General features: G+C 33.7%; 1 protein-coding gene across 1 annotated transcript; it reads left to right on the forward strand.

Annotated features, from left to right (window-relative positions):
* The first annotated feature begins 1,909 nt into the window (after nt 1–1,909).
* On the forward strand, nt 1,910–2,848 carry LOC128638850 (olfactory receptor 5V1-like). Its single transcript, XM_053690984.1, has one exon. It carries the CDS (start codon nt 1,910–1,912, stop codon nt 2,846–2,848), a length of 939 nt encoding a protein of 312 aa, XP_053546959.1.
* Nucleotides 2,849–4,545: the final 1,697 nt, after the last annotated feature.

Genomic DNA, 4,545 nt, shown 5'->3' on the forward strand with positions numbered 1-4,545 from the left:
ACAATGTAACTATTAGTTATATTGTAGATCGCTTAGGGTTTATTTTACAGGTAAGTATTTAGTTTTAAATAGGAATTATTTAGTTATTAATAGTAAGTTTTCTTTAGATTTATTTTAATTATATTTAAGTTAGTGGGTGTTAGGGTTAGGGTTAGACTTAGGTTTAGGGGTTAATAAATGTAGGTAGGCGGTGGCGATGTTAGGGGTGGCAGATTAGGGGTTAATAATATTTAACTAATGTTTGTGATGCGGGAGTGTGGCGGTTTAGGGGTTAATATGTTTATTATAGTGTTGGCGATGTCTGGAGTGGCAGATTAGGGGTTAATAAGTATAATGTAGGTGTCGGCGATGTTGTGGCAGCAGATTAGGGGTAATAAGTGTAAGATTAGGGGTGTTTAGACTCGGGGTTTATGTGTAAGATTAGGGGTGTTTAGACTCGGGGTTTATGTTAGGGTGTTAGGTGTAAACATAAAATGTGTTTCCCCATAGGAATCAATGTAACCTGTAATACCAGCGATGTAGGTAAGTGAGCGGTGACAATAACGTGCAAGTTAGCACCGCACCCCTCATAATGCAAAACTCGTAATCTAGCCAAATGTATATTAGAATAGATAGATACAAATCTGAGTGATGAACTTAATATTAGGCAGTTCTTTTAAAAGTGGTCAGTGTTTATCAAAACTCTCTCCCCTGTTGAGATAGACTACCTGATCTTCCCGTTCAGGAATTCAGAGTTAGTGCTGTAGGGACTGTGGTAAATTTGCAATCCATCTTACCCGTATTTATTTATTTATTTATCGCCCTGTGTGGCAGGAAATTATGTGACCTTTTGTTTGTAAACTGGTTGATAGTGGCAAGAAAATTGTTTACTTTGTTATTGTTATTCCTTGTACTCGCTATTGGATATAAATAAAAGATTTAAAAAAAAATAAATAAAAAAAATTGCATGCCCTTTCTGAATCATGAACGTTTAAATCTGACTAGACTGTCCCTTTAATCTTGGTTTGTTGTATAATAGACTATTTGGGGCCTATCTATCAAGCTCCGAAAGGAGCTTGACGGCCCATGTTTCTGGCGAGTCTTCAGACTCGCCAGAAACAGCAGTTATGAAGCAGTGGTCACAAAGACTGCTGCTCCATAACCTGTCTGCCTGCTCTGAGCAGGCGGACAGACATCACCGGAAATCAACCCGATCGAGTACGATCGGGTTGATTGACACCCCCTGCTGGTGGCCGATTGGCCGCGAGTCTGCAGGGGGTGGCGTTGCAATGCTGAATACGGAGAGCGTATTGCTCTCCGTATTAAGCGAGGTCTGGCGGACCTGATCCGCATTGTCGGATCAGGTCCGCCAGACTTTGATAATTAGAGGCCATTATATGTAGTTGCTTAAAATATTAAAAAATTGTAATGATAGTATTTATTTTAAGAGAACTATATTCTGAATAATACAAGTATATTAGAGTTTACTAGCTGGGCATTGCACTCACCAAATTGAGTTATACCACAAGCAAAACTCAGATATTTACAATAAAAATAAGTTAATAAAGAGAACAGTCTTAATAAGCAGTGTATCAGCAAAACAAATCTGTAGCTGCATAACAAATCTTATGTTTCAGTCTAAAGTTCAGTTCTAGAAACATCTACAAGACAAAATAGCTAATCACTTTTCTACGTGCGCTCTGGACCAAGGGTTTAACAGAATAGCCGTACTTCTTCAGAAAAACAAAAATACTCTGAAAATTGAAAAGATTGTAATAAATTATAATGTATTAATGAGTAATGATATTTATAGTATTATATTAAAATCAGTATTATTATTTGCACTATATATATATATATATATATATATATATATGTGTGTGTGTGTTTTACTCCTATCTTCTAAATTATTTTCAGAAAAAGATACAACATGGAAAAAGAAAATCTTACGGAAATAACAGAGTTTATTCTTGAAGGATTGTCAGAGATTCCTGAAATTTGTTATTTACTGTTTGGCTTGTTTTTATGCATTTATCTAATAACAGTGTTGGGTAATCTGATTATAATACTAGCAATCAGATTTAGCCCGAGTCTTCAAACTCCAATGTATTTCTTTCTTTCTAACTTCTCCTTACTAGATACATCTTATATTTCAGTCACTGTTCCCAAAATGTTGGCAAATATGGTAGCTGAGAAAAAAACCATCTCGTTCTACAATTGTGTTATTCAATTGTACTGCACTGTGCTTTTTGGGGCAACAGAATGCTTTATGCTAACAGCCATGGCTTATGACCGGTATAATGCAATATGTCAACCACTCTTATATACCATCATAATGAATAAAAGACAATGCAATCAGCTTTTATCGGAGTCATGGATTCTTGGAATAGTTAACGCTATAATACAAACAACTTTAACATTTACGTTACCTTTTTGTGGCTCTAATAAAATTAATCAATTCTTTTGCGATATTCCACCTTTACTGAAACTGGCAAGCACTGACACCTGGATCAATGAATTTTTTCTTTTCAGCGTTGGCACCTGTTTGATTGGCACTTCTGTTATATTAATAACGATTTCTTACACACATATTATTTTTACTATTTTAAATATCTGCTCCACTTCAGGCAGAAAGAAAACATTCTCAACCTGTGCCTCCCATTTCACGGTTGTATTGGTATATTATGGCTCTATTTCTTTTATGTATTTGAGGCCTAAATCAAGCTATAAGATAGATCAAGACAGGAGAATTTCTGTTATGTACACGGTCGTTGCACCATTCCTAAACCCTTTTATATACAGCCTGAGAAACCATGATCTAAAATTAGCTGTAAGAAAGATAATAACAAGAATAAAGATAGATAAATAACTATGAGTCCAATATTCTCGGAGTGTGCAACATTTGTTCATTGTAGTGCACATGTTATATATCTATTAATGAAACCAATGATATTTCTGTTTTGTGAATATGATTTTTTAAGTTTAAATGTTAAAACCCTGTAAAACTCTACACAGTGATCACTTGATCAATATAGTGACTAGAGATGATCATTTGAAGGTTTTGTGAGCCTACGAATGTGGAAGACGGTGGCCTGAGCAGTACAAATTCATTATTGTTAATTAAATTAGAGTGGGAGGGGGTTCTAAATAAGGCCTCTAATGATTTAATGGATATCCTAAAAAGGTCAAGAAAAGATAATATAATTAACCTAGAATAAGAAATTATTGAACTAAAAGAAAAATTAAAAGATAAAAAGAACCTTATCAGAGTTCAAAGAAAAACACAAGGTTATGATTGAAAGACTGGATACATTAAGGATTTATTAAAAAGATTTATTAAAAACGAAATGGAAAAAAAAAACTAGAAAGAGACACAATGGGCCCGCAATTAGCAAACAGTGGAGAGAATGATAACACAAATATAGAAATTGATAGATCTCAAACACAGTGGACTACTGTACATACAAAGAAACAATAGAAAAATAATCATATTCAACCTAAAAATTATAGATATAATAATATTAGGAGATTAAATGATTCATGGAAACCAGACCCCTACAATAAAGTTAGGGACATACACAATAGAGATGAATACTACCAGGATAGAGATGAATATTATGATAATTCCCATTCTTATAGAGATAATAGACGATTCAATAATAGATATAATGAAACAAAAAATAGGTTCCATGGGAATGAAAGGCACCATTGGAAAAATGATAATGATTGGCAGATCCCGGTTAAAAATAGATTTACACCACTATACCAACAAAAGACAAAAACCCCTAACTTTAGAGAAAATTAGACACATTTTTTAGAGACTAGCCCTCTGAAGGAGGGCACATCATGAGATCTAGGGAGACAGAATGTAGAAAGAAACTGGATAAACAAAAAAAGACTTCTAGAGGAACAAGAGGGAGTGGAGCAGTCAAAGAGGAAAGAATCCTTAGTCTTGGATTATCTTTTGCCCCTAGTACAAGATTGAATAAATTTAATACTCATAAACATGTTAAAAAGTTTGGTAGAAACCTGACATTGAAATGTTTCTTTATGAAAAACCCTTTGGCAAAATCTAAGAATAGAACTATAAGTGTTTTACATGATATTTTCACCCATACTAAATTACAGAATAAATCAACTTTTAATCCCACATTTGCTAACGGTAGTAATCTTGAAACATTCGAGCTAATGGTATTGAAGGATTTGAGGAAAAGTCAACCATCAAAATATAATAGATCAAATATGACCAAAAAGGACAGATTTATACTGGAAAAATTAAAAAAGAATAATGATGTGACCATAAATCTGGCCTTAAGACTATTAAGTAAAAATAAGACTTATAAAAAATTAGATCTTAACCCAATTAACAAGTTTTTAGCAAAACTTCTAATTATTGTAGAAGGTAGAAAGTCAGAGATCCTGAATGAAAAAGAGTCAGAATTTTTAACCCCAAAATATCCAAAAATCCTTATCTTTTTCATTTTTGCCCAAGATTCATAAAGATATAAAGAACCCGCCAGGTAGGCCAATTATTTCTGGCATAGAGGCACTCTCTTCAAAGTTGTC

Source organism: Bombina bombina, chromosome 8 (assembly GCF_027579735.1).
Source record: "Bombina bombina isolate aBomBom1 chromosome 8, aBomBom1.pri, whole genome shotgun sequence".
Lineage (NCBI taxonomy): Eukaryota > Metazoa > Chordata > Amphibia > Anura > Bombinatoridae > Bombina > Bombina bombina.

Excerpts from the sequence above, each read along its gene's own strand:
- LOC128638850 (XM_053690984.1), top strand. The coding sequence starts at position 1,910 with ATGGAAAAAGAAAATCTTACGGAAATAACAGAGTTTATTCTTGAAGGA.